This window comes from Mesoplodon bidens, assembly GCF_964165515.1.
Source record: "Mesoplodon bidens genome assembly, chromosome: 14".
NCBI classification, from domain to species: domain Eukaryota; kingdom Metazoa; phylum Chordata; class Mammalia; order Artiodactyla; family Ziphiidae; genus Mesoplodon; species Mesoplodon bidens.
This window is the reverse complement of record NC_138170.1, coordinates 31,472,199-31,500,119: the sequence shown is the minus strand read 5'-3', so window position 1 is coordinate 31,500,119 and position 27,921 is coordinate 31,472,199. Positions and strand designations below refer to the sequence as shown.

The 27,921-nt window shown below is 42.5% G+C and overlaps 1 protein-coding gene across 1 annotated transcript; it reads left to right on the top strand.

Annotated features, from left to right (window-relative positions):
* Positions 1–40: 40 nt before the first annotated feature.
* Positions 41–26,188, top strand: PLEK (pleckstrin). Its single transcript, XM_081254097.1, has 9 exons — positions 41–155; positions 9,375–9,530; positions 9,779–9,960; positions 11,739–11,830; positions 14,997–15,181; positions 16,840–16,944; positions 22,108–22,191; positions 23,038–23,107; positions 24,452–26,188. The coding sequence occupies exons 1-9, from the start codon at positions 114–116 to the stop codon at positions 24,586–24,588; spliced, it is 1,053 nt and encodes a 350-aa protein (XP_081110223.1). The 5' UTR covers positions 41–113; the 3' UTR covers positions 24,589–26,188.
* Positions 26,189–27,921: the final 1,733 nt, after the last annotated feature.

Genomic DNA, 27,921 nt, shown 5'->3' with positions numbered 1-27,921 from the left:
GAAAGGGGACTCGCTCTAGAAAAGCAGCCCACAACGGCCCCAGCTCTCAGAGGAGGGCGAGCTTCTGACGCGACTTCTGTGGGGGGACTCGGCCAACTCTTTGTCCGTCCGACATGGAACCAAAGCGGATCAGGGAGGGCTACCTTGTGAAGAGGGTAAGCAAAGTGCCACCTGCAAGGGTGTCCCTGGAGATAGGGTGGGGGAGGATTGGAGTCCAGCTTTGCACTCTCTATCTGCTGAACCTATTGGGCTGAAATGGGAGAGCATTGCAGCCTGTAGAAGGTTGGAGTGGTGAGGAGAAGCCAGTACGTGTTCCCTTGCCTTCTGGTTCTTAAAAGTGAATTAATCCAGCTCAGGCGTCAGCACAGCTTGATTTTGTGGGGCTGAGAATTCCAGACGACAGGGTCTGGAAATCCTTCAGGATTTAAAGCATCCTTTTCAAGAGTCACACATATGTGTTATGCTAGAAGACTGAAACTCTTCTTCTATAGAGGTTACTAGGAGAAACCATTTGTTATTTAAATTCTTCTTCCCCTCTTTTTTTTTTTGGAAAAGAGGAAGAAGAAAATGATTAAAGATGAGTGGATATAATGATACAGTAATGGTAACTTATTCATCCTTTTTTATTGGACTGAAATCTCTTCACTCACAGTTCTTAGTGAATTTGTATAACGTGCTGTTAAGGTGGTAGGTAGATGCACCATTTTAAAGATTAGAAAACAGAGACACAAGTTTACTCAAAAATGCTTGGTTTCACTGGTGTGGCATCAGGAAATTGAATTTCGTTAGCACTGCTGGTTTTTCTCCTGATGGTGGGTGTATGCTGTGTCACTGTGATACTCCCCAAGAGGGTGAGTTCACACATAGAGCTTGTTGGCATCCTGTGGACAACACCTATATGAACATGTAACTCACACTGACCCAAGTGAGTTCAGGGCGTTAGAAGTGAACTGAATTCAGTACATTCCTTTAAAGGCCCAGTTTTTAATTGAATGAGAGCATAATGGGACTCTGTTTTAGGCCCTTCATTGTTTACCATTTTAGCCTGAAAGTTCTACTAAGAGGAGGTTAAACTGCTCACATTACTGCCTGATTCTGTTTTGATTTAAATCTGGAAGGGGCCTTAGACCGTCTGACCTCATTCCCTCATTTCCACAAGAGTAAGCTGAGACCCAGAAGCTGGGTGACTGCTCCAAATCACATGGCTGTGACAGATTTGGGGCCAGAAACCCACCCCCTGACTCCTGGCACTGAGCTCTGTCAAGTACACAGGGATTTGCATTGAGTAAATTCAATCTAAGTTAGGGTTTGTAATGTGTCTATGGTCGTGAGAGTTACGAGTAGATGCCAGAGAATAAATGAGCCCTCAGCTGGTATTCTTTCTAGCTAGCCATATTTTGAAACACCCTTCGGAAAAGACACATGTATATACACAGAGGTGTATGTAGACTCCTTGCAATAGGCACTAATACTCTCTTGAGAGCCAACAGTAATTAATGTTGACATTTCTTTCCTGGTCACTTAGGCTAGTATCCTGAGAAGAGCAGGTGAATGGAAACATTTTCTGCAAAGGTTTTTTGTTTGTTTTTTTAAAAAAACAATTTAAGCATTTTGTAATTAAAATTTCTGTTATATTGTATACTTACATTTTAAACTCTATAAATTACAAAGGATTAAAAGACTCAGTCTCTAATAAGTGAATCTGCCCCACTAGAATATGATGATGAAAGAGTTAGGGTTGTCAAGCACATGGACTTAAATTAATAAATTTTTAAATCAGTGAGACTAATTCTCTCAGATCATGGCTTGTAAAAGTCAGTCTAGAAAAAGTACTTAGAGAAAAGCATGGTGAAATTTCATATTGATTTTTCCAATTTATATCTCCCATAATTTTCATGTGTACAATTTACATCTTCATAATTTTTGCATTTTTCTCTGGGGCCTTTTGAACACTCTCTGTTATCATGTGTTAGGATTCTCTAATTTGTTATTTTAAAGAAATGCTTGGTTCAGAGATTCCCTTTGTCAGCTGCAGAACTGAAGTCAGAATTTCCCAGTAAGGTGTTAAACTTCTTAACTTCTTTAGACGTCATTTTTTTTTCCTTCCAGATACTTCATATACATGGGTGAAAAAGTATATGTCAGGAACCTAGCACACAGTAGATGGTACCTAAGTCACAATGATTATTAATATCGGTATTGCTATACACTTCAGTAGATAGGCAGTCCTCTCCTAGATGCTATTGGTCATATGCCCTGCTTCCTGGATTGGTTGCCAAGTTAATAGTGAAGAAAGAAGCATGAAGATCTTTCTCTGACAAGGCTGGGAGATGCCTTGGCTATAGTCATTGATGTTAAAGCATGACAGGCGATAATATATGTCTCCCTCGGTTCACCTTTTTTTCTTACACAGTTTAAGATATCTGGGTGGTAATAGAGAATATATTTCTCCTTATTCTTGTTCTATGACATAATTTTATCGGATATGAAGATGTTTTGGGTGGAAAAAATATAACATTAGAATATGCTAGTACAAGGATTTTGTCAAGCCAGTAATCCTGGGGTCGGTAGTCAACGGCATCGACTATATAATGTTTCTGCTTTTCTTCTGTGCAAGATAACTGTCCACATTTCACAGTTCAGGTTTCCTCCTTTGCCTCCCTCCTGAGATCTTTAAATAGAGTTGATGGTTAAGAGCGGAGGGAAAATACATGATTCTGTCATTTTGCAGCTTTTTCATTCTAAAGCAGACCCAGATTTTCTTGCCTCAAAGTCTTACCACTTTGACTTCAAAAAAAAAAAAAAAAAGGAGCACTTAGAGCCTGCCATGTAGCAGCTAGCCACTGTACGAACTCCATCTCATTCAATCCTATCCACCCTATGTAACAGTACCCTTATCCCCATCTTACAGATGAGAAACTGAGGCTCAGAGAGAATAAGTGTCTTGCCGGTAAGAGGACAACCTGAGTTTCAAACCCAGGCTTGCCCAACCACAAAGCCCACCATCTCGTTGATCCCAGGCAGCCTTCTGAAAAGCAGGCTTCTCAAGCCAGCAAAAGGGAGGTGAGATGAACTTTGCAGAGCCAGAGTGGGGCCTGGACAAACTGTACTGTGGGCAAGAGTGTGTGTAGTGACCTCAGCCTCCCTTTTCCTCTGATTAGGGGGTTACTTCCAGCTAATAAACATATTTTGGAGGTCCTTGAAAATATACTACTGATTTGGGTATGTTTATAATCATAGCTTAAAAAAAGAGAGAGGAGCAGGTTACATGCAACCAATAACCTAGACTCCACCAAGTCACGTCACCAACCAGCCTCATTCCTAGAGGTTTATACAGCTAACTGTTGTTTCTATGACAACAGCCAGCATGGTGAGTGGCAGGACTGACCCAATGAGTGTATTAGGAATTTAGGTGGCCTGTGAGGCTGGGGGAAAGTACAGGAATCGGGGTGGTGAGAAAGAGAAGGACAAGAGGCTTGGTCAGGAAAGAAAAGGGCTGCAAAAAAAGCTGATGTACTGATAGAAGGAGGAAAGCCTGGGGCAAAACAGAGAGCAGGACTCAGAGGTCTTTGCCCAGCAAGTCTTTCGAACGGCTACCTTGTCTTCCAGACACCATGAAATAATCCCGCTTGATTTGCACACATTGATTCATTGTCATCAGAGTAACCAACATATGTAGAGCTTACCCTGCAGCAGGGACAGATCTAAGCATTTAATGCATTAATGCAATATATATATATAGTGGGTACAACTATTACCCTTACTTTACAGAGGAGGAAAGTACGGTACAGAGAGGCAAAGGGCCTTGCCTAAGGTCACACAGCTATTAAGTGGCCGAGATTGACTGGAACCCAGCAGTGTGGTCCCAGTGTCACAGAGAGCTGTGCCTAACCGTGTTATACGTGGCCCTCATGGGCTCAGATTGCAGTGATTTTCTTTTCCAAAGCACTGTTGTGATGCGTGGTGCCCAGGAGAACCTTAGGCCAGAATGACTTCATAGTATTGCCTACAAAACTGTGTCATCTTATCTGCCTATATGGTTACCATTTTTTGAGCACCTACTACAAGCTAGGCATAGTGATCAGCTCTTTGAATGTATTATCTTATTTAATCTTTATAACAATGGGAAATTGGTAGTATTATTATTTTCATTTTATAAGTGAGGAGACTAGGTTTTGGAAAAATGAAGTAACTTGCCTAAGGTCACACAGCTTAGCAGAGGCAAAGTTGAAATTTGAACCTAAATCCCTAAGACTCCAGACACTTTGTGTCATTTTTCTATTGCTAACCTAATATGATTTTATTGAGAAATTGTCCAACCTGGAAGAGTTTTTTTATGTAAAAATATTTCTACTGAACAGATTCGTTTCCTTGCCTTCAAAGTATTTAAACTGGCACAAAATGACCATTGATCTGGGATGTTATACAAGTGATGTCATAGATCAGGCTGGACAACTAGATGAAGCAATTTATGATGTAGCAGAAATAAGGACTTCACAGAAGCAGCACCAACTTAAAATAACATGTCCCATGAGTGTGGGAGAACAGATGATACTAACTCACAGTTCTGCTTTAGTTCAATATGTTGTTTTGACCATCATATAGTTTTCCTTTAAATTCTAGCTGTATGTCAACATAGGAAAAGAGAAGTTTGAAGAAAAGGAGAAGTGAAAGGAGGTGTCTTCACTTGGTGGGAGATGTCTGGGAGGGGCTCGGCACCACAAGCAAGCTGTCCCCTCCCTCGGCGATGAGTCATGGCTTCTTTCTGTGAAGCCACACATGCGCAGGAAGGCCTGTCTCAGTTTGTGCATTCATCACACCGACCTGGAGTTGCAGGTCAAGGTCACTCTCTCCCCTGTTAGACTGTGAACATCTTGAGAGCAAAGATGGCGTCTTGCTCATGTTTATACCCTAACACCCAGGCCAGTGTCTGAAGCGTGGGAGCTGCTTTATCTATCATTATTTGTAGAGAAACCAAAAATATCTCGGGGGTTCAAATTATAGTAACTTAAAAAAATTTTCTAATGGGGTCATTTTTAGATATTCATGTTAAATATGTTTCTGAGGGTTTTTTTTTTTTTTTTGCAGATTTGTTTTGTTTTTGCTTGCAGATGAAGCCCAAGTGTTCAGATGAAGGCAAGGCCATCTGGAATTAGAAGACTAAAGGCATAATAGTAATAACACGTGTTTAGAACAGATGTGTAGAATCTGAGGATTGAAAGGAATGTAACATATTTTGATAAGCCTTTAATTGAACTTCTCATCTGTGGCCTGAATTTCTTTTACTACTCTATTCACAAGCGTGCTAGAAGACCTCTTGTGCCAGGGAACTCACTAATTTAACTTTCTCCCTTAAGTTATGCAGCAAACTGTTTTTTTCTGAAACTTTCACCTACTGAGACTTCAAAACAATCGAAATGTTTCACACCCTTGAAGACAGTCCTTATCCACTCTGCCTGTCCCTTTTTGGGCTAAAACCTACCAGTTCCAACAATTTCCCCAAGAGAGATGCCATCCTGTCACTCCCTTTTGAACAAGCTTCATTTTATCTGTAGCTTTGAGGTTTCCTGAGCTCAAGTTCATTCTCCAGGTGCAACCATAAGTATAGAATTACAGGGACTAGATAGTATTTACTGGGTGCTCCCTTTGTTCTGGATATTGCCCTAAGCAATTTACGTGGATTATTTTATTTAATCTCTCAATCATCCTAAGAAATAGGTGGTAGCATTATCCTCATTTGCCAGATGTAGAAAATGAGGTTTAAAAACTTCCTTAAGGTCACATTGCTAGAATGGGGCAGAGCTGGGATTTGAGCCTGGGCCACCCAGCTCCATGGTTACCTACTGGTGATGCTCCATTTAAAGTTAGAACATTACTTTCCTATGCTTCTATTTATATAGCCTACAGATCACTTTAGTTTTCTTGAGAGCCCACATCAAACTGCTGACCAATAGAGCTCCATTTTTTTTCCCCACACGCCCATTTTCCCAAATCTTCACCAATACATTTTATAAATCTTTAAAAAAAAGTATTGAAGAATAAGTTTATATTTTGTTTAATTTGCATTTGTTTAATTGCTGTTGAAGCAGTACATTTTTATGTTTATTAGACCCAAGCATTTCTTCTTTTGAGAATTGGCTGTTTCTATTGTTTGTCCATTTAAAAAAAAATTGAGAGGGTTTGTATATTTCTTTTTGATTCTAAAGGGTCAAAAATATATTAAGGATATTAATCTTTAATTATATGATACTATATTATAAATATTCATACCTTTTAATTTGCTTTTCAGTTGTTCAGGGTTTTTGTTGTTGTTGTTTGTTCATTTGTTTTTTTACTGTACGGAAATTCAATTTTTTTAAGTGGTCAGATATCTTGAGCTTTAAGATTTCTTCTTTTGGTATCATGCAATGTCAGACTCTTATGCACTAAACTAACCACTTCCATGATGATGTATAGTGACTCACTTGGAAACTTTAAATTTGACTCAACATTTAAAACCTGCCCATTCTGACATGTAATTGTATAGGTTTTGGTCTATAATGGGAGAAAACAGGCATATGCCACATATATCTTTACTTACATATATAAACCTTATATATTTATAGTATCATAAAACATATTATTATATAGGATCATATTATGATGTGATTTACAATTTAGATATGTTTTATGATTTTATGTACACACATACACACATATATGAGGTTATATATATATAGCTGGCTAAGCGGCCTAAAAATTGATTTAGATTCCAGAATGACTCAGTGAGAACCAAAATGAAGATGGCATCTAAGGGGAAGTGGAAAGAACATAAAATTAGGCATCAGGAGACCTGGGTTCTAATCTCAGTCCCACATTAACTGGTCAGGTGTACTAGGCCCAGTCCTTTAAAGTGGCCTCAGCTTTCTTACGTGTATGATGAGGGTGTTGGTAGATGATCCTAAATGCCTTTCTAGCATGGGCAGTCCATGATCACACTTCTCGGTTTGCTCTTGGGTGGGCACGAAGAAGGCTAAGGACAGAGAAGGGTAAATATAGTGGTCATGGAGAGGAGGTGCTGTCAGGTTATCCAGGGAGAAGCCAGAGGAGAGAGATGACCCAGAATTCCATCATCCTAACCTAATGAACCACTACCAAGCCTGGAAGAAAGTCCCACTTTATAAGCTGTCCGATTTCCCTTGTTTTACCAAGTATCAGCCTCCTCAGTGGGCGTACTGCCCCTGAATCCGAAACGACACATCCTCCACCCAGTGAGCTGTCAGACCCTGAGGCTACATTTGAATTAGTAAAGCACAAACTCATTTTGAATAGTTGGCCCCGGAGTAGTTTTATTTTAATGGTCTACGGAAGGAATGTAGTGCTGGCTGACGTCTCCTAATTTTATCCCGGTTCCAAGGTCAAAAGCCCTGAGTGACTCTGGCAGTTATAAATCTTTGATGGGTCTGAAGTGGAATATAAAATTGGAGACTTGAAAGGCATTTCAGCAGTCATCTAGTCCAACTTCTTACTCCTAGCTCTGTGAATGGATCTTTTATTAATTTCATTAAAATTTTTTAGACTTGTCTATACATTTCCCTAAAAGCACACCCTAAATTTTAGTATGTAGTAGTATCATGTGTTGTTCATTTATTTATTAATTTTTCCCAATTATTTTGAACATTTTCAAACCCACAGAGAAGTGGAGAAAATAGTATGACTACCTATATACTCTTTCCCTAGATTTATGAATTGTTAACACATGGCTACATTTGTCTTATCTCTGTATTTCTATAGAAATATACACACATATTTTTATGCTGAGATATTTGAGAATAAGTCAGCTTATCATGCTCCCTCATGCCTAAATATGTCAAAATATATCTTCTAAGAATTAGAACGTTCTCCACAGTTTTCCAAATTTGATGTACCATTTTGCACTCCTGCCAGCCATGTATGGGAGTTCCAGTTACTGTCCTTGCCAAGTCTTGCTCTTCTCAAGCTTTCAAAATTTTAGATGCTCTAGTGGGTGTGCAGAGGTATTTCATTGTGGTTTTAATCTGCATTTCCCTGATGGATAATGATGTTAAACACTTTTTCAGAGGTTTTTTTTTTTTAATGTAATGCCTCTTCCAGTCTTTTGCCATTAAAAAAATGGATTATTTGTATTTTTTCTTATTGATTTGCAGGAACTCTTTATATTCTGAGTTTCTCTCTGGTAGATGTAAAACAGAAGGACATTTGATTGAAATTATTTCATGAGTTGGCATAGTGTCTGACCTTGCCCATTTTTTCAAAAAGGGAAATAATTCAGTGTTAGCATGAATAATTATTCTGCATGTTCAGAAAAGAGATAGTTTGTATTAATTTAAAACTTTTTTTTTCAGTAACTAAAACAAAGGAAACACTTGGACAAGCAAAATAATAGTCCCACAAGTATTTATCTTCTTTGCATAAATAGTCTTCCTTTTGGGAAACTGGACCTTTATATAGAGGCTCTTGGTGTTTTAAGATAAGCAGCAGGATCTTCTGGGAACTGGATGATAATCCCATTTTGTGGTAGTCATGACAGGGTGACATCGTGGGTTCAAAGATAAGAGGCATAGAACCCTGTTCTCTTCCTTTTCCAAAACCCTCCCAAAATATCGATAAAAAAGAGAGACTTCCTTGATGTAGTCAGAATGGTTATCTGTTGATAAAGGGGCAGTTGGCTTTAAACCAAACTGAAAGCTTTTTAAGTAAGGATATTCCTAACGGCCACACTGACATGACAACATCATGCTGGCATTAGAGATGGTTCTGCAGGTGATTTTCATACCTCGTAGCCATGCCTGTACACAAGGCTGTGCTCTGAGTTTCTTCTTGATGTTCACATCCAGATAAAATCTGATTAGACCAAAGGATGGAAGTAACTGCAGCTAGCATGCCACCATTTATGGCACATGCTGTTGATGGTGGCCCTTTTCCAGTGAGTCCAGCTTCAGGCATCCTCTACTCTTCAGTCTGAATTGGCACTTGAGGTAGAATCTATTTGCCATCCCTAAGTTGAATGGAACACAATGGGCAAGGTTGGGAGAAAATAAGCCACAGATAGTCAACCTGAAATGTACAAAAAGGAGAGTTGAGAGTCACACCCTATTCCCTTGGTAATGGCCCAGGAGAGGCTTATGGTCTAATTCTAGATGTGTATATATTTTATCTTAAAACTTCTAAAAAATGTTCCAGCAGAATGGTATTCCCCTTCTCCCCTGAAGGCTGCTTTCCTAGCAGCCTGGTCACACGAATGTGGGTCGCCTGTGTCCACACTGGCCAAAGCTAGGATATTTATCAAGCCCTTTGCCACCTATAGAAGAGTTTTAGAAAACATCATTACCCAGCTCTTTCTGTTGTCATTACAGGGGAGCATGTTCAACACCTGGAAACCCATGTGGGTTGTATTGTTAGAAGATGGAATTGAATTCTATAAGAAGAAAAGTGATAACAGCCCCAAAGGAATGATTCCCCTGAAAGGAAGCACTCTGACTAGCCCTTGCCAGGACTTTGGCAAAAGGATGGTGAGTTGATGTTGTTAACCACAATGAATACCTTGTCAGGCGCTGACCTTTGAGCCCATGCATAGCCTACAATGTGAATGGAGCTTCCTGGGCCAGTCCCTCTCCCCACCACCCACCCTCTACCCTGGGCATTTGGGTCTCTCTTGGCCAAGCGCTTCCAGAACAGGGTTGGCTCAACTGCTGTGCTTCATAAGAGACCTCAGCCCCTTGAAAGGAGTCATTCCTAATGGGATGTGTTTTGATTTCAGTTTGTGTTTAAGATCACTACGACCAAACAGCAGGACCACTTCTTTCAGGCAGCCTTCCTGGAGGAGAGAGATGCCTGGGTTCGGGACATCAATAAGGCCATTAAATGCATTGAAAGAGGGCAGAAGTTTGCCAGGAAATCTACCAGGAGGTCCATCCGACTGCCAGAAACCATTGACTTAGGGTGATTTTCTTTTATTTTTAATTATTTTTAAGTTCTTAAAACATCTTTACTGGAGTATAATTGCTTTACAATGGTGTGTTAATTTCTGCTGTATAACAAAGTGAATCAGTTATACATATACATATGTCCCCATATCCCAGCCTACTTGCAGCTCTCTCCCACCCTCCCTATCCCACCCCTCTAGGTGGTCACAAAGCACCGAGGTGATCTCCCTGTGCTATGCAGCTGCTTCCCACTAGCTATCTATTTTACATTTGGTAGTGTGTATATGTCCATGCCACTCTCTCACTTTGTTCCATAGGGTGATTTTCTATGTTTCCTTCCCCTCACTCTTCCCTCTTCCCGCCCTGCTTCTTGAGGAAATCTCACAACAAATCCTGCTCCAAGGCCTGCTTTGGTCACCTCTGAAGGCTGTATCCACCCTTCCAGGTCCTTAGTACTGGCACTTGGTGTACTAAGATGTTTACCTGGGTCTGAAGGAGTGATTGTGGCTTCTCTAAGGTCTAGCAGCTGAGGAGAGGAGGCCGTGGAATTTAAATTCCCTCATTTTAGGTAATCTTGGCAGAGAGAGAAAGACAGGGGATGGAGAGAGAGAGAAAGAGAGAGAGAGAGAGAGAGAGAGATAGATGCATCATTGTATTTATGAAGTAGCTATAATAAGTTACTCTTAAAAGAAAGCTTCAGGATCTACAGGTAGGCAGGAAAAGGCACGGGCTGTGTGTCCTAGTAGGTAAGGTTTCAAGTTCAAGTTCACACATTCAGCAAGGGTGAACACCTCTCCTAGCAGGAAGCCATTTGTGCCTTGGCCTAGTTTAATGACCTCTGATGTAGACTGGCCTGGAATTGCAGGTGATGGTTGTTGCCTGAAGGTTGATATCACATGAGCCCCTTCCTCTAGGAGTCTCTTTACTTTTTGCTGGTTTTTGCTTTTATGTGGAACATATCCTGTAACAGGAGCCCTGCCAGGAAGAATTCCATATTGGCTACTTAAAGCATCCAACCAGGATTCTGTTTACAAAATGGGTGGGGGCTGTCCTTAGGAGGGGACTGAAAAAAGCCCTCTGCATGCCTCATGCAGGACGTGGCAGGTCACAGGAGTCTGATGAAATTTGTGCATTGAGCTTAGAGAGAATGAGCACTTTCTCTCACCAAGAAAGCTTTTTGGTGAAGACCCAAGAGGAGTTGCCTAGTCTAGCTGTAGCTGCTGGGTGGGGTGGTCAAGTGACCACATTTCTAGCCACAGCTGTCAGAGCTAAGTACGTTGCTTGCAATTTCTCTGATAAGGCTATCTTTAGTTTATTACTTCAAAGACAAAAATGAGAATGTCTCACTGTTTTGCTTTATCTCCTAATTTTTAGGATAAAGGGATAAGCTTAGTCAAGACATTCACTTTCTGGGAGGCAAATGTCTATACCAGATGGTCTCTTGAAGGACACAAAGAAATGGGACATGAGGATTGAGCCCCAAGAACCTTTAATCTTTGGCACCTAACTGGGGGCAACTCTCCATCTCAGACACTAAAAATTAAACCAGGAGAGTTTAGTGAATTTAAGAGACATTAAGTACCTTCCCAGTACATTTTGCGGAATGTTGTTCAGGCCACAAAGTTATGCAATTATGAACTCTGCCCTCTAATGATCTACTTATGATCTACTGGAGGCTCACCTGGGGAGGGGGAAGCTTGTACTCAGGAGCAGCCCCTTCGAGGTGGCAAATCCCAGAGAGGACTTGGCCATTCTGAAATGCTCTTGCTCATCCATGTGTTTTCTTCCGTGCAGTGCCTTGTATTTGTCCATGAAAGACACTGAAAAAGGAGTAAAAGAACTGAACATAGAGAAGGACAAGAAGATTTTCAATCACTGCTTCACAGGTAAAAGGCCTTGTGAGTCTGAAGTAGGGCTTCCGGGGCAGGCAGTATGGAGGCCTCGCTCAGCCTCACATGTGGGTGATGGATGTAGAGCATGGGGGCGGGGAGTGGGGTCATGGAATGCAGGCTGGTGGACGTGATCATTGAACTTCCCCAGCGTGGAAGGAGAAAGAAGGGTGAAACAAAACTTTGTCGTTCAAGATAAAAATCTCAGAAGTTCCAGCTATATCAATCAAAGGGTCATATTTTGTTTTCCAATAAATGGCAGGATGTTGAAATAGACACAGAGTTGAATAAGGTGATAAACAGGAATCAAGATACCCAATGTAAGGTCTAGGTGGCAATATTCGGGATGTCTGAGGCTGCACAGGGTGAGGCATTATGTATTATGGGTTTAGGGAGGTGGTGTAGTGGTTTAAAACATGTTCTTTGGAGCCAGACTTCCTTGGTTCAAATTCTAGCTCTTCAGCGTACTAGCTGTAAAACCTTAGGCCAACAATTTAGCCTCTCTGTGCTTCACTTTCCTTGTCTATCAAATAGGGATAATCGTAGTGCACCTACATTAAGGCTTGCTGTAATTATAATGTGTTTAGAACACACACTAAGTACTATATGGTGCAAGCTCTCAATGCAGTTATTATGATTAAGAAGTCACATGTCTGCACAATCAATTCTGTGTGTTCAGAAAAGAGAAAGAACTCAGGGGTAGTTAGGATGAATAGAAGGTGGTGCCTAAATTCTACTCTGAAAGATGGGTAGAATTTCTTTAAGCATTTGTGGGAAGGAATTCTGATAAGGATAGTTAGACTGAGCAGATGGTGAGGACAAAGTTATGGGGCTGAGATTTCCAGAATATTCATCAGGGAAAGAAAATGACCAGCCTGGTAGGACTGATGTTTCCTTAGGGAAAAAAAATGAGAAGTACAGTTTGGGACTAGGTTGTCAGATGTCAGACATGGCTGACTTATGGTGACAATAGAGGTCAAGAGAGGAAAACACTGAGAAGATACAACAGATGGAATCCGAAGGGCTGTCCAATCAATAGATAATTCACAAAAATGGTAGAGGTCAAGGTTAGGAAGGTGGAGGATAAAGGGTGTGATCTGGGGTAATGGGGGGAGGGGGGGGTAGTATCCCAGGGGAATTCAGCCTCAGAGAATCAAGGCAGTAGTCCATTAGCATCAGAAAAGCCAGGGTTGAGATTTGCAGTCAAGATACCAAAAATAAGGCAGGGCCCTAACTCAAGTAGGACTGAGGTCACTAAGACAAAGCCTCTGGAAAAAGAAACCAAGGGGAGGTTCTGACATAGATCTGGGCACAAGGTCCAGGTTAGACTTATTTCCAGTGAAATGTCTTACTGAGTCCAAGAGTACTGGGCTTGAACTACTTAAGTTCTCTCCATTGAAGGTCAGACCGGGTTCTAGAAATTCAGGTGGCTTGAGCCTTCATGTGGGACTCGGGTGGTCTCAGCAGAGAGACAAGTCTGTGGCAGAGACTGGGACTCAGGTACTGATGACATGTGATGGAGGACCTTGAATGTCAGGTGATGGGGAGACTAGACTGAAATTGTCTTTCGAGCTTCAGCATGCCTAGCTGAACACATATGGAATCTAGGATTAGAACACTTAAGTGAAGGCCCATTGCAGGTGTAACTCAGGCCTAAGGTCACTTAAACCCTCTGAGTCTTAATTTTCTCATTCTTAAAAGAGGTCTGTAATTACCACCCTACCTCTTTTACAGGGTCACTACAAGGATTAAAGTCAGAAGTGCAGTATTAATTAGTTTATCCTTCTAGAGAAAGAAAAGTGGGCAAAGCATTTTGTATATGAAATTCATGGAAGGTACACTAATCAACTGCTTTTACTCTTGTTTCAAGGATGGCATACCCTACTGCTCTTGCTTTGATGAGCTGGGACCTGTTATGTTGGCTCCCTGGTTGGCTACATTTGTACAGAATACATATGTGTGTGTGTAAATATATATATATATATATATATATATATATATATATATATATAGTGTTTGAAAGAAATATGTTTTATTTATTTACTTATTTTTATTGAAATATAGTTGATTTACAATATTGTGTTAGTTTCAGGTGTACAGCGCAGTGATTCAGTTATACATACATATATATATATTCTTTTTCAGATTCTTTTCTCTTATAGGTCATTACAAAATATTGGGTATAGTGCCCTGTGCTATTGGGTAGGACCTTGTTGGTTGTACAGAATATTTTTCATATAAAGTTTCATTATAACCTGCTAACAATCCAGTGGATGGCTCCTTGCAATCCTCTCTTGAGGCAGAAGGCTGTTTGAATGGCCTCTCAAGGTGTCTGCTAGACCCTTGTCTAAGGTGCGACATTCGGTGCAAGGGGCATCATCAAATTCGAATTTAGGACATACACGTACTGTCATGGTGTTTTCTGCTTAAAAACTTGCAATAGCTGTTCACTGCCAAGTATCCTAATGTGCCATCAAAGCTCCCCCACTCACACTGGGCCTTCCTCTCGCTCTCTTGTCTTCGTTTGCCTTCTTTCCACCAACTCCTCCCCCCACCCACCAGCGGGGCTGCTTCCTGCCTGTGTGAGTCTGTTCACACTGCAGCTCCCTCAGCCCCTGCTGGTTCCTCTCGGCCCCTGCCTGAGTAGATGCTTGGCAAGCATCCAGTCAGTGTCACTTTCTCTGTGAAACTTTTCCTGATGGCGCGCACACGGTAGCCCTTCCCCCACCCACCCCTCCACGCCTTCCTGCAGATTTGACCCAGCAGCTCCCTGTATCCATCCACAGCAAAGCACTTGTCACAACACTTATCACGCAGATCTCCTTTTTAGGTTCCCTGAGGAAGCCTCCCCAGCACCCATCACAGAACTTAGCTCCTAGCAGAAGTTCTAGGTCATTAATGGAATAAATGAGTGGGTTAGTAAAAACTAATTCCTTATGCATGCCTTGCTGCTTAAGGAGCATGTAGATGTTTTTCAAAACATTTTACATGGTTCCTTTTGTTTCCAGGTATCTGTCCCTCGGATTTCATTTTTCCTTCTTGGAGTAACAGGGAAGATGAGACAAGTCCGACACTTGGGTCATCCGGAGCTCTCCATGGGCAACTGTCAGTGGCTTGTTCTTTGGTAAAGAGAGCTAACATTCCCTCTGATGGTCCCATCCAGGTAACTGTGTCATCGACTGGCTGGTTTCCAATAAATCTGTTCGGAATCGCCAGGAGGGCCTCGTGATAGCCTCCTCCTTGCTCAACGAAGGGTACCTGCAGCCTGCTGGAGACCTCTCCAAAACCTCAGTGGACGGAACTGCTGAGAACCCTTTCCTCGACAACCCCGACGCCTTCTACTACTTTGTGAGTGAGAGAGCCCCCCATCTACTCCTCCTGGCTTGGGGGCTGCTCCGGGTGGGTTCTGGGTTGGTCTCAGTTCATATCCACCGTGAAAGAAAGAGCCCAGCCCTACAGCACTGATCCATGTCCCTGACTTGACAACTGTCCTCCTCCACCATGCCTGTCACATCCAGTGAGATTGTTTAAAGGAAAATATTGTTCACTTGAATAGTTTTCTTTATTCACTTAAAAAAATTTGCTATATCTATTCTTATTCTAAGCAAGAATTCTTTTATAAAAACTTATTAGGCCCAGGGGCTTCCCTGGTGGCGCAGTGGTTGAGAGTCTGCCTGCCAATGCAGGGGACACGGGCTCGTGCCCCGGTCCAGGAAGATCCCACATGCCATGGAGCGGCTGGGCCCGTGAGCCATGGCCGCTGAGCCTGCGCGTCCGGAGCCTGTGCTCTGCAACGGGAGAGGCCACACCAGTGAGAGGCTCGCGTACCGCAAAAAAAAAAAAAAAAAAACTTATTAGGCCCAAGTACATGACAGGCACCCACCTAGACAAAGGAGATACAGTAGTGGAAAGAAAAATATCAGGCTAAAATTATGGCCCTCTGGGAGCTTCCTTTCTAGAGGGAGATGTGTAAAATCACAATGGGTCAGTTTTATATTTCCAAATAAACATTAAAATATGTGACTCAATACAAAATGTGTTCACCCAGGTTCCTTCCCCCTGCACCATGAGTATCCCCGGTGGCATGCTTACCACAGATTGGGAAACACTGTATTGTACAATATGGACTTAATCTTGGGTTACATGAGAAATCTGGCAAAGTGGATTTCTAGGGGGATTTTGGCAATTCTGTTTCTATTTGGGGTCAGAGCACAAAAGTAAGGAAGCTGCTTATAAAAATGAAGTGAATGTCACAGAGAGAGTTTCATTTCACTTTGGGGAAGTTCCCCTGTCAGAATTTTTTTTTTTTTCAGAATTTTGGTCTGGTTGTTTATAGCCATTTAAATGTGGGACTCTAAAAATATCCAGCATAGTGGCTCCTCTTCCTCTGTGTGATTCATTGTTCTCTTATAGCTGAGCAAGGCCCAGTTCCCTCCTGACCTCAGAGGATGTGGCTGGACATGTGTTCTTGGTCTTCTCAAAGCGGATGAGCTGAGTGGCAGAGGACATTATGGAGATTGTGCTGTGTGCACAGTGTCTTATAAACTAGCCAACTCTGCTTTCAGGGATTTGGCCATAAGGTCCCAAGAGAAGAAAGGCTTTGAAAAAAGATGTGCTGAGCTAGACTTCCAATATAGCTTGGGGAACCCAAGAAAATGAAAGGATATTGATAAAACCACACTTGAGCGGAGACAAGAGAGCATCTAGCAACAAGAAATAAGCATCTAGATGGGACTTTCCTGGCAGTCCAGTGGTTAAGACTCCGAGCTTCCACTGCAGGGGCGTGGGTTCAATCCCTGATCAGGGAACTAAGATCCCACATGCCACGCTGCAAGGCCAACCCCCGCCCCCCCAAAAAAAACCCAGACACTTTAAAGTTCAGGTTGGAATAAACCAATAAATCACAGGCGGGAGGAGCGGCTGGAGGGGAGAGGGAGATGGAGATGGTATAAGTAGCAATATGCCTAAGATTGGGAAAATAAACTTGCTCTTTGGTTCCCCAATAGCCAGACAGTGGGTTCTTCTGTGAAGAGAATTCCAGTGATGATGATGTGATACTGAAAGAAGAATTCAGAGGGGTCATTATCAAGCAGGGATGTTTACTGAAGCAGGTGAGTGGTCACTAGTATTCCATCTTAATCCTTCTCCCTTACCAAGTCCTTTGTATTCTAAATCACCAAATGGTATTTTGTTTGTTTGGTCAATAGTCAATTAGAAAATGACACCCACCTAGTGAAAGATAGACAGATAGTTAAGTAGATGATCAAAGTGGCATTAGGTCAGGAGGACTGAGGCAGGCAGGGCAGAAACACCTTAAAATAGGGAAATTCGGGATGTCCCTGGCAGTCCAGTGGTTAAGAATCCACGCTTCCACTGCAGGGGGTGTGGGTTTGATCCCTGGTTGGGGAACAAAGATCGCACATGCTGTGCGGTGCAGCCAAAAAAATTAAAAATAAATAAATAAAATAGGGAAATTCTTCTTCTATCCATGTTTCAAGAAAATGTTGACACTTTCATTAGCTGGAGGATATCAGCTGGCTAAGAGATGCCTTCAAAAGACAGGGATGGGGCTTCCCTGGTGGTGCAGTGGTTGAGAGTCCACCTGCTAATGCAGGGGACGCGAGTTCGTGCCCCGGTCCAGGAGGATCCCACATGCCGCGGAGCAGCTGGGCCCGTGGGCCATGGCCGCTGAGCCTGCACATCCGGAGCCTGTGCTCCATGGCGGGAGAGGCCGCAGCAGTGAGAGGCCCGCGTACTGCAAAAAAAAAAAAAAAAAAAAGACAGGGATGTTTCATAGTGAAAGTACTTCCATTGGCCTATCCCTCCTTCCTGCTAAGTAACCAGGAAATAGGAACAGGCCATACCCAGAAGAGGAGCATCATAAACCACTGAGAGCAAGGAAGTACCATTTCAGACTGTGGGTAGGTCATGGTGAGACCAAATCCAGACCAGCTCTGCAAGAGCAGCAGCAGACAAAGCTCAAATCTGCTCAGAGGGCATAGACTCAGTAATTACCCAGTGTCCACCAGTACTGGCCACTGTCAGTCTGGAAGACAGGGGCTGGGGTGAGCTAAAGAGCTCTGGTTAGTTACCAGGCTCCAAGGCACGGGATGCCAAGAGGTAAGAGAACACAAGGGCTGGAGCTGAGTGAGGAAGTCAGGGCCAGCACCTCTACGGGAAAATATGCAAATATTCAGGGTGAAACAACTGAGGCTAGCGTATGTTGTCGAGAAGCCAAAGCTGCTTTTTAAGGCCAAGGTCTTGCCCTCGTGGCTGTGCCGTGAGCTGCCTTAAAGGCACTTCTCAGTACGTAACAGAGAGAATCTGGTTGCCGTAAGGAGATTTCCATGCATTGTCTACAGGTCCCGTGGGACTGAGAGATTTGACTTATAATAGGACCCTGAACTTCCAGGGTGAAGAGAGAAGAAGCAAAGTTGAGCATATATTTATACTTAAAAAGGAGAACGTTGATACGGATTTTGAGTTTCACCAGGGGAAGTAGGGCATTAATGTGGAAAACTTACCTTCACATCAGGTTTTGAGAGAACGAGGTCCTAAGGAATAATACGGCCACGGTTTAGAAAGGATTCTAGACTATTCTAATAACTTCTATGACAGTGTGCTCACTGACTAGATTAAAGGACGAGCATAGGAGCAGGGCCAGCCTTATACAGGGAAGGATCTGGCAGTTGCCCATAGGCAGAGCTTGTCCATCACCTGCTTTCTCATTTGTTCTGACAAACGTTCCTATGGTATCTGGCTCTTTCATTACAGGTGCTGAAAGGTGCCTGTTAAAGCAGGATTCACTTGGGGGGGAGTTTCATTGTTTCCTTTTTGTTGATGTCTTCTATAATTCTATATTGTTATCAGCCATGAAGGACTTTTCTTGAGTTAGTTGATCTGATAAGCCTTAATTTAGAGTGGAGCCCTGAGGAAACTGAACATGAAGGTTGAAAAGGGGTAGACAAAGTCCCAGCTGGACTGGAGTCATGTCCAGGCAAAGGGCCCAATGGAGATGCCGGATGGCCAAAAGTCAGCTGAGGGTGATGGTGCGAGTGTGTGTTGAAGGTAATAGTACTGGAAGTAGGCTTACTTCCCTGTTTTCCCTCGCCTTCTTTACATGGCCTTTGGTAGGTGCATGTTAGCCTTTAGATTGCCCAGTTGGTGCACATTTGAATCCTCCAGGGATCTGTTAAAATTGCACCCCAGGCCAATTAAATCAGAGTCTCTGGATGTTATAGGTCCCCAAGAGATTCTGATGTGTGGCCAATGTTAAGGACCGCCTTTTTCTTAAAAGTTAATTTATCCTATTATCAAAGTACCACTGTTTAAATAGTCAGAAACCTCCTTTTAACATGAAGGAAACAAATCTTTGTGCATTCAGGAATTGTGTTCTTTTTCAATATTCTCCCCTCTAATTTTGGGGGGAGGTAGAGGGAAGAAAAACCTCTTCTACTTGAATTGACAACCCTCTTTAATGTTTCCAACCTCTCGTCTTGGTGGTTTACAACCCTGCTTCATAGCAGAATCACCTGAAAATTTTTTGAAAATCTTCTCTTTAAGTACCACAAAACTAAACCACCCTGTGTCTACTGTTGGAAGTTAGCCAGGGTTACCTGTGTAGAAGGCTTATCTTGAAAAAGGACACTTGTGCTCCATACTTCACAGGTGGGAAGTAGCTGCATCCAGCTGGTGGTCAGTCCCCTTCCCCCCCATTTCCCCCCTCCTTCTCTCATCCCAGAGGAAATAACTCTACCTGGGGGGCCGAGCAAGTTTGAGGATGAATGATTTTGGATTACATTCAATATAATCCTTTTCATATAATTCATTCTGTGACGACAGCGAATAAAATATCTAGTTTCTCAACCACGTGTAGATTCTTTGATGAGGAGATTCTTTGTGTTATATGTTTTTCTTGTATCTGCTACAGAGTTCAGCATCCTTCTTGGTCTGTAATAGGCAACAAATATTTTTAGAGTTAATTAAATCGAATATAAGCACAGCCATTCCTCAGTATCCACAGGGGATGGGTTCCAGGACTGCCACGGATACCCAAATCTGTGGATGCTCAAGTCCTTTGTATAAAATGACACCGCATAGATGACGCTGACAGAGCAGCAACAATTCTTGGAAACCCCAGGCATGCATGCATTCCTTAAAATACCCCAGGAAATACTCAGTCAATGAAAGATAACTCTTCAGTGCATCACATTGTGATGCCAGTGAGGGCTTAAAGATAATGTGGTGGTTGGCCAGGGTTGGCTGATTTCACATCCTCTTGTACCTTGCTCTTCCACTGACTTGAACTTGATATTCACCCAGTAATTGCATAAGAGAACGTGACTTGTGTATCCATGGATCTGGAGGAAATGGTGTGGGGCAGAAGCCTTAGTATCCTCAGCCTATGGGCAGCATCAACTAAGGCAAAGAGCAGGCACTCATAACAAGAATTCTAGAAACTGACGCTTTACAAAAGCCATTCTGTATGTGATATTGCAGATAGAAATATTCTCTGTTCTCCCATATGACCCTGCAGCATTCCTGGCTCCATGCTTCAGGCAAGTAAAAGGTTCTTTGGAGCTGAGCTCCTTGACCAGACGACCTGCCAAATAACTTAGACCCATTCTTGAAAGCTCTCTTTAAACTCTTCTGACCTGGCATTATGAAGGAGACACAGTTTGCTAAAATCACAAACGCTTCATTGCTTTCTATACAAGTGCAGTGAAAAATTTTGGAAAATTTGTATGTGTGCCTCTTAGCATGTGGTGCTTCAGAAATAGCAGACAATATTCTTCATATTGGCAAGATAGAAACTATATATTTTCTAATCTAATTTTTTTAGCTTCTGGAGTTGTCATTTGAATTTACTGTGGGAAATCATAGAATCAGGTTTAACATAACATTTTAAACAACTGCTATCAGCTAATTGAAATAACTGGGTAATTCAAGGCAATTACAAACAGATATGAAGGGGCTCCCATGTGCCAGGCACGGTGCTGGGCATGGGAGAAACAAAGATAAACAGACACAAATCCTGCCTCAGAACCCACAGTCTAGACACTGTCAATGTTTAATTCTATGGGGAAGGGCCAAGTCCTATTCTTCTTCATCATGTCTGTTACAACCACTATTGCTTCCAGTTTCCATTGCTGCTACCCACTGTTAGTCCCTAATAATTTTATGCCAGGATTGTTGTAATCATTTCTTGATGATCTTCTTATTACCATATTATCTTACCCCTGGCTTATATTTAAGCTAGCCAGCTGGCCCATCCTGTATGTTGTCACCATATTAATCTTCCTAAAATGTCACTGTTATCTTTTCGCTTCCAACTCAAAAGCCATCAATGACAATACCCCCATGTTTCATTTTTTACTGTTTGCTTCCACTTTTCCAAACTTGCCTCTGCTGCTTCTCATGAACCTTGCCTTCTAGGCTGACTGGCCTTACTCATCAGGGACTGAATATGCCTTGGACATTCCCGCCGCTACTTTTTTTGTTGTCAGTGGTCTTCCCACCCACCTCTTTCTCACCTACATAACTCCTGTGTGTCCCACATGGATAAATGTAGGTTTTTATGAGGCTCTCTTTGACATCCCAAACCCACAATTACATACCCTTCATTTAAATCCTTTGGAACCAGGACCTACTGTAGAGCACAGGGAACTATACTCAATATCTTGTGATAACCTATAATGGAAAAGAATCCAAAAAAGAATATATGCACATGTGTGTATATAACTGAATCAATTTGCTGTATACCTGAAACTAACACAACATTGTAAATCAACTGTATTTCAGTAAAAATTTTTAAAAAATGCAAAACCAAAAAAACCCAAATTAAGTTTCCAAATAATAAACAATAAATATTTTTTAAATCCTTTGAAACTCATTACCTATACATGTTATTTGATTTGGACATTTGCTATTTTATATTTCCACATAGGTTATAAACTCTTTAAAGAACAGGGTCATGTCTTAAATCCCTTGATAGCCCCCCATTATCTAACACAGTACGCTGTACATAGTACTGTCTTATATAATGCTAAAGCTGTAAGACAATCTTAGAAATAACTTAATCCATGATTTAATAACATCTATCTACTGCTATCTCTCTGACAAAGGTCTGGGTTGTGGCCTCGTTTCTCCTGGAGTTAGGATTTCATCTTTATTTTTTTCTTATTTCAACTCAACAAGACATCACGTAGGTACTAGGTGTACTGAATGATGCGAAGAACTCATCCTTTCTTTTTCTGTGTTGATCTTGGATACAGGGGCATAGGCGGAAGAACTGGAAAGTGAGGAAGTTCATTCTGAGAGAAGACCCTGCGTATCTGCACTACTATGACCCTGCCGGGGTGAGAGGCTGTGCTCGATAAACCCATCCCACTAGAAGCCTCTGCTGCTTCTATTCACTGGGCTTCCCAGGCCCCTTTCCGCTCTGTTGAAGCCCCTTTCCTCTTCACGATCCTCTCTTCTTTTTCCTCACCCTCCTCTACCTTTTCCTACCCCTTCTTATTGCAGAGCTCTGAGATCTTAGGCTTTGAGGCCAGCAGAATCACAGGGATGGGAGAAAATATCACTATCTGGTCATTTATTTGGTCAACTCAACATAATTTTCTTTGTTTGCCCCAATCTGATATTTTCAGAGGAACTCAACCAAGCCAACATTGTGCTCTTGGCTTCATATGCAAAAAAGTGATAATTCCTCTTCTAGGCCTACTTCAGTGAGAACATTGTTGGAGTCCAGCCATTTGGGCTGTTGATTATTCAGAAGAGGGCTTTTTCCTCAATAAAATGAGCCATGTCCATCTGGGTTGGGTCCTCAGCCTCTGCTTGCAGTGCAGGGCTCTTCGATTCCCTCCTGTGTAGGTTATACTACTATGTCTGTTGCCTGGGGCCAAAGGGCTCTGGAAACGTGTGGTCCTTCTCTCATGGGATGTGATGATTCAGCCTCACTGCCTGCTCTGCCTGCCACTTTCCTCTGGAGGTGAAGCTCAGATTGACTTGTGTCTCCCCTTCCAGCTTCCACACCTCCCCACTGTGTGAAGTGAGGGATGGAGGATCCAGAAGGGGGTTCTCTTTCATCTCTTTCTGCTCTTATCTACACCACAGCGAGTCTGTGTGGCTTTTGCACCAACAGGATAAAGTATACCCATACATTTTACTTTGGAAACATACTGAAGGACTCCTCTCTCCTTTAGGGGGAAGATCCCTTGGGAGTGATTCGCCTGAGAGGCTGTGTGGTGACCTCCGTGGAGAGCAACCCAGATGGTAAGAATGAAGTTTTGTGGGAGAGGTGTGTCTACCCAGGCTCCCTTCCTACACCTGGGCACCCTGAGTCAACAGCACTCACTCCTTCACTCCCTCACTCAGGCATGAATGAATTTACTGTCTGAAAACTTTAGAGAGACCCAAAGCTATTCTCTCCCAACTGCTGCCCTGGCTCTCTGGGCTTCGGGGACTGGGAGTGGTTTTGTGGATGTCTTGAATGAATCCTAGTGCAATGCTGAGGAAAATCCATCATCTCAGAACCGGCTTAGGTGGAGACACTTGTTACCTCCTGATGCCTGAGTCTGAGCCATGACATTCCTTAAAGGGGACCTTTTACAGACCAGGAAATATCCCACAAGAAAAGGAACATGTGTGCTGTGAGGCAGTGTGGAGAGCAGGAACTGCTCCTGGGTTATAGTTAGGTCTAGGCTAGTTAGTGCGTGGCACAACTGTGCGTGAGTTGCCTAACTAATCTGCGCTCTCCTGTCTCCTCTGAGAATGATGGAGTTGCACCAGATGACCCTTGGGTCCTGATCACAAGTCTATGATTTGGTGATGAAATGACCGTGTCTCTTCAGGTGTAGGGATGAGTGGTGTCAGTGGGAAGATGCGGTTCAGACATCCAGACCCTGGCTTCTCCTTGTCATTTTGGGTTTATGAGGATATAGAGGCTGACAGGAAAACACTGCAGCTGCAAAAGCCGAGATTTTTACTATTCCTGGATCTGCTCACCCGCCTCTTCCCCTAGAGTCTTGCTTAGTGTTGGGGTGGAGAGCGTGCTGCTTTGTGATCTGAGATGGATGTGTTTTAAGTCTTGTCACAGTCCTGGAAGGTTTGCTGCCTTCCAATCTTTCAACAAAGAGTCTCACTTAGCCCTTGATAAAAAACCAGTTCAGGCTATACTGATGGCACTGGTGGTGAATCTGGGTTTTTTTTTGATGTTTTAAAAAAATATATGGAGGTCAGCTCTTGGTTTATATTGTGAGTGGAGGAAAGATACTCACTGGACACTATTACAGGGTTACTCGTTAAACACTATTTGTGTGCAAAAGTGAGAAACTTAGTCTGCTTATAAACTATAAAATGTTTCTCCTTGAGTGTTTTATTTCTTAAACACACATACACACACACGCACACAATCATACTACATACCTGTATATATAAGCACCATATATATAATCATATAATAAATATGTATGATCATACAGTGATGGTAAGTTTGAAAATCACATACTTAATTTTCTTGGAACGCTTGAAAAATGAGGATTTCATTGCTTGCAGAAGGAGGGTGAACTAGGTGGCCTTTCTGGTGCCCATGCCCACTGTCACTTTCTCTCTCACCAGGCAAGAAGAGTGAAGAAGAGAACCTCTTTGAGATCATCACGGCTGATGAAGTTCACTATTTCTTGCAAGCGGCCACCCCCAAGGAGCGTATCGAGTGGATCAAAGCCATCCAGGCGGCCTTCCGGACGGGGAAGTGAGGACACCGGCGGCCTGCACCACCCCGCTTCCCGAGGGAACCTCACGGATCAGCTCGGTCCAGGACCTGGCCACTTCTGCGACAGGTCAACGAGAAAGGGCCCGGGGGTGGGACATCGTCGTCTTCGGGGGTCCTGAATGTAACCAACCACGTGCTGCGTGATGTTTGCCTACACCGACCGCATTGCTCACTGAAGCCTCTCTGCCACTCTCTGTGTCCCCCAGGCAGATATGACAAGCCGTGTGGCCTGGGGACATTGCTTACCCTCTCCCGGACTCAGGTTCCTCCTCTGGAAAATGAAGGAGCTGAACTAGGAGAACCCTGAGGTCCTCCCTAGCTTCAAAAGCCCCGCGATTCTAATACCCATGGCAGTGCAGCCGGAGTCCCTCTGTGACCAAGTCTTGGCCTTCAGAACCTGAAACAACTCTTCCCTTTAAAACTGTTTCCCATCTGTACTAAAAGCACTAGGTACAAACCTCTTTTTTTCCCTTTTGCTGCCTTCTCTTGCTCTTGGCCACAAGATCATACATCACGGTCAAGGAGAACCCTCTTCCTTCCTTGCCCTACCCAGAAACTTCCTGAGAGCCAGCGCCGCAGTGGTGGCTTTTAGCTTGAAGCCTTGTGACGACAGCCTGGAAAGTTATGTCTTCTGAGAAAAAGACCCGAGGAAACCAGGAGTAGCCCAGGGTCCTCTCCACATCCTGAAGCTGCCCAAAGCAGGCGTGTTCCACTCGCACTGGAGATTGATCTGACTCAGGGCTATCTTTGTCCCTTTCCAGAGCATTTCTCTACCATTTTTTTCTAATTAGGAGCAGGAACTCCAAATCTGCAAGATTCTGTTTTATTTGAGTGTTTACAGAAAAAAGTTGCCAGAGGGGTTTTCTCTATAGGGTCTCTCCATGGGTGAAGGAGCTGGACAGCTGCCCGCCTGAAGTGTCCCCCCACCCAGCTCCAGAGGGTGGAGGGGCTGGATCACAGGCCAGCTGATTGGATGATGAGTTTATACAAAGACAGCTCTGAAAGGACTTACATCTAGACAGCACGTGGAGGGGGCCGTCACATTGTGCCATGCCTTCAATTCTTGAGTTAAAGATACTGTGGTTGTGCCTTAAAGCATATGCTTTAAGGACAAGCTGTCCGGTCTCCTGCTTGGCCTCTGAGGGGCCTCATGGACCCATCATCAGCCAGTGGGATCTGACCTAGATTCAAATTGGGTACCTGTTTCCAATTTTTGACCCCGTCCACCAACTAGTGATTCTAAACCAAAATTGAGAAGGAAATCTGGTATGTTGTGCAGGTGTATTTTCCAACTTCAGATTTTTAATTTTAAGGCCCTAGTAAGGAAAGTAGAGTAGAAATTTCTTCCTGGTTTTATCAACTCCTCTCTTTCCCTCCCTCAATTCTACACAATATCCTTGAAGCTATTCCTGCCTCCAGATTATTTTCTCAATGGCCGAGAGATGAAAGACTACCTTTTCTCTGATTCTTTAGTAAACTGTATTAGAACATGCATAGTAGTTTTTCTAGATTCAGTGTTAAAAGTATTTATTAATATGAAATCAGTTTTGAGTTTTGAAATAAATGTTACCATGTTTAGTGTCTTCTTGGTACCATGACTCTGATGTTTTGCCTGACATTAGTGACTCTCCTTTTTTACCACCTACTTTCCCTTACTGAGGATAACACCACCTGTCATCTCTCAAGTTATCCCAATGACTTTGCAATTTTTTTAAAAACAAAGTTAGTGTATTCTAGGGAGCAAGATTATAGGGAAAATAAAATATGGGGAAAATAAAGATAAGGCTTAGGGAAAAGGAAGATATACAGACAGTATATCTTCCTATTTCCTAAGCCTTTATCAGTAATTTTTAATTTATGAGACCTTGATTATAATGTTTAGGCAAGCAAAAGAGTCTATAAGTGGCCATTATTTTTAAGAATGTAGAAAATGATTTACATTAGAGGAAAAGAAGTTTCCCACTGAAATGTTACTAAGTATGGTTGTGCAGGGTGTGCACTGCTTAACTCCAGGGAGCATTAGTCACACTGTAGTCTAGGTGATTGTCACCTCTTGGGATTTGCATTGTACAATCTGCACATTTGTATATTGTGGTCTGCAGAGAATTCAAAGCATCATTATGGCTTCCTAACAGGGGCAACTGGAATGAAGGTGTCACTTGCCAAAGTAAATACTTAGAGTACAGGTATAGATATTATGTCTGAACCTCTTTGGCTTAGAAGTCATACTCAGGCCCCTTCAGCACAGAAATAAGCAAACCCACACAGGGCTGAGCCCCAGAGTGACAGAGATTGCCCTCGGTGGTATGGGTCAAGGAAAGTACTACCTGTCAATTCCATTTGAAGAACATTAGAAACTGGAAAAAGGGCTGCTCAGCATTTACCCAGGATTCCAATTTAGAGTGGGGAGAAAAATAAATTGGAAGAGAATCATTTATGGGGGAATTAGGAAAGAATATATAAAGGGGGAAAATGGCTTCTTGCATCACGTGACTGATAGCAAGTCAGAAAAATAAAGCATTAAATCTGATAAATCTAACACCCTTTTGGGAAAAAAAAATAGAAGGAGACCTTGTAAGGTGAGAATCTTCCACTTAGGTGGAGAACAGAGTACTAATTTAAGGAAAGACGTTAAGTGTCTCATAGACACACATACAGTGACTAAAATCCTACCAAAGGGAGACGGCTTTCGAAAGCAGAATGAGGAACTTGCTTAGCTGAAAATGACAGCCAGTGTCCCAGTGCTTGTTTGTAGACGCTCGAGAAAGCTAAACAGCGCATCCACATCATTTCCTGTGGATTTCAAGTGAAGCCTCCTATGGACAAACCCTCTTCCACCGCCGGCTGCCACCGCATGTCACCCTTAGGGTAAAAAGGGAACCATAAAAGGAATTATTTAAGATTGCATGTTGTGTTCTGCTATGAATGAGGAGTTTCAGAACTGCATAGGGTGCTGCGCCCATGTTTACTGCAGCATTATTTACAATAACCAAGATATGGAAGCAACCTAAGTGCCCATTGTTGGATGAATAAAGATATGGTGTGTGTATATGTATGTATATGTATGTATGTATATATATATATATATATATATATATATATATATATATATAGTGAAATACTGCTCAGACATAAAAAGGAATGAAATCTTGTCATTTGTGACAACATGGATAGACACTGAAGATATTATGCTGATTGAAATAAGTCAGAGAAAGACAAATACTGTCTGATCTCACTCATATGTAGAACCAAAAAAAAAATGAACAAGCAAAATAAAACAAAACAAACTCTCACATACAGAGATCTGATTAGCGGT